General features: G+C 37.0%; 1 protein-coding gene across 1 annotated transcript in view; it reads right to left on the bottom strand.

The window, feature by feature from the left end:
- Window positions 1-327: 327 nt before the first annotated feature.
- Window positions 328-1,225, bottom strand: part of SAMD5 (sterile alpha motif domain containing 5) — a 266,455-nt gene continuing 265,557 nt past the window's right edge. Inside the window, exon 2 of the mRNA XM_085310841.1 lies at window positions 328-369. Coding sequence (XP_085166967.1) covers window positions 328-369 — 42 coding nt within the window. The remainder of the gene's footprint in view (window positions 370-1,225) is intronic.

Here is a 1,225-nt window from a genome sequence, read left to right as displayed (position 1 = left end):
TATTCCATTTCAAAGATACAACAATATATAATGACAGGATGTGATATCACAGCATTTTCAATAGCGGGACTATAYGTATGTTGCAATTCCTAGGTCAATGCCAGAAACACAAAAGAAGTGGTTTTTCTTCTGCAGTCCACTCCCTTGTTCATCACACATACTTTTGTATGTTTAAGACCAAACATAACCAGCCAACATTAAAACCAGTTACAGGAATAAAAACAAGTGATGTTTTAAATTTGAACAGAGATATGCTTATTACTTATGTGTTAATTTATACATAGCTGATCCGTATATTCATATGATGAAGAACACTTACCACAGCAACTAAATGCTCCCCCAAGCCACGAAGAGAAAGCTTCCACTTACCTAAAAAAAAAAAATAAATAAACAGAGAAAATGAAATCTGTGTTACAGATCTGAAATTTGGGGGTGTGGGGGGAGTTTATTCAGTTAAACCTTTGTTCCCTTCCCCCAAAAGAGATGTTTTGCAGGGGATAACACACTACAGTCTCCATGTGTAGTACTGCCAGCTTATGCAGTTAACCTATACACACCAACAAAAGGTCTTAGTTTCTAAAATGGGGTAGAAACTCAGAATATTAGGAAAGGGATATAAAAAAAAAATTATAAGAAAGTGGAGAGTTGAGATGAGGAGACAAAATCCATCTCCCAGGCACRCATGGAATGGCCACTACGTGCAATTCCCTGGAAAAGCAAGCAAGCCCTTTGGGAATGCTTCCCYGCTTCCTCCTAGAGTCCRAACYGACCAAGACTAACACTTGTGTGGAGAAACAGCCRAAGATTCATTCAGTCGAGTCAGCACTACCCATTTTGAAAGGTTTGCGTGATTTCAATGAAAAGCAGTGGTTGTACAATTGTAGTGGTATTTAATCCAGTAGGCCTAAAATAGTTTAATAAATACAGTGCTGTTAGCAGATCAGAAGATCAAAGTCTTCTGTTATGCATCAGCTTTGTARGCAACAATCATATAATAATAAAAATAAATTCATCGGCATCTGAAGTGTGGTAGTTTCTGAAAGTTTCTGCAACCTGGGATTCAAAAAAAAAAAAAAAGTTTGAGAATATGCCAATGTTTAATCATAGGAAATACACAATGTGTAAGGATACTAAGAGGGAGATTAGAAGGAAGAAAGACCAAACCCCTCATTCCCTCATTTACAACTGATACTATCTTTGAACTGCACAGCTCTCCTTTCAACTT

Source organism: Rhea americana, unplaced genomic scaffold (assembly GCF_003343005.1).
Source record: "Rhea americana isolate MKP2758 unplaced genomic scaffold, rheAme1 scaffold_108, whole genome shotgun sequence".
Taxonomy (NCBI): Eukaryota; Metazoa; Chordata; class Aves; order Rheiformes; family Rheidae; genus Rhea; species Rhea americana.
Note: the sequence above shows the minus strand (reverse complement) of the source record. Positions and strands in the feature narration are given on the sequence as shown.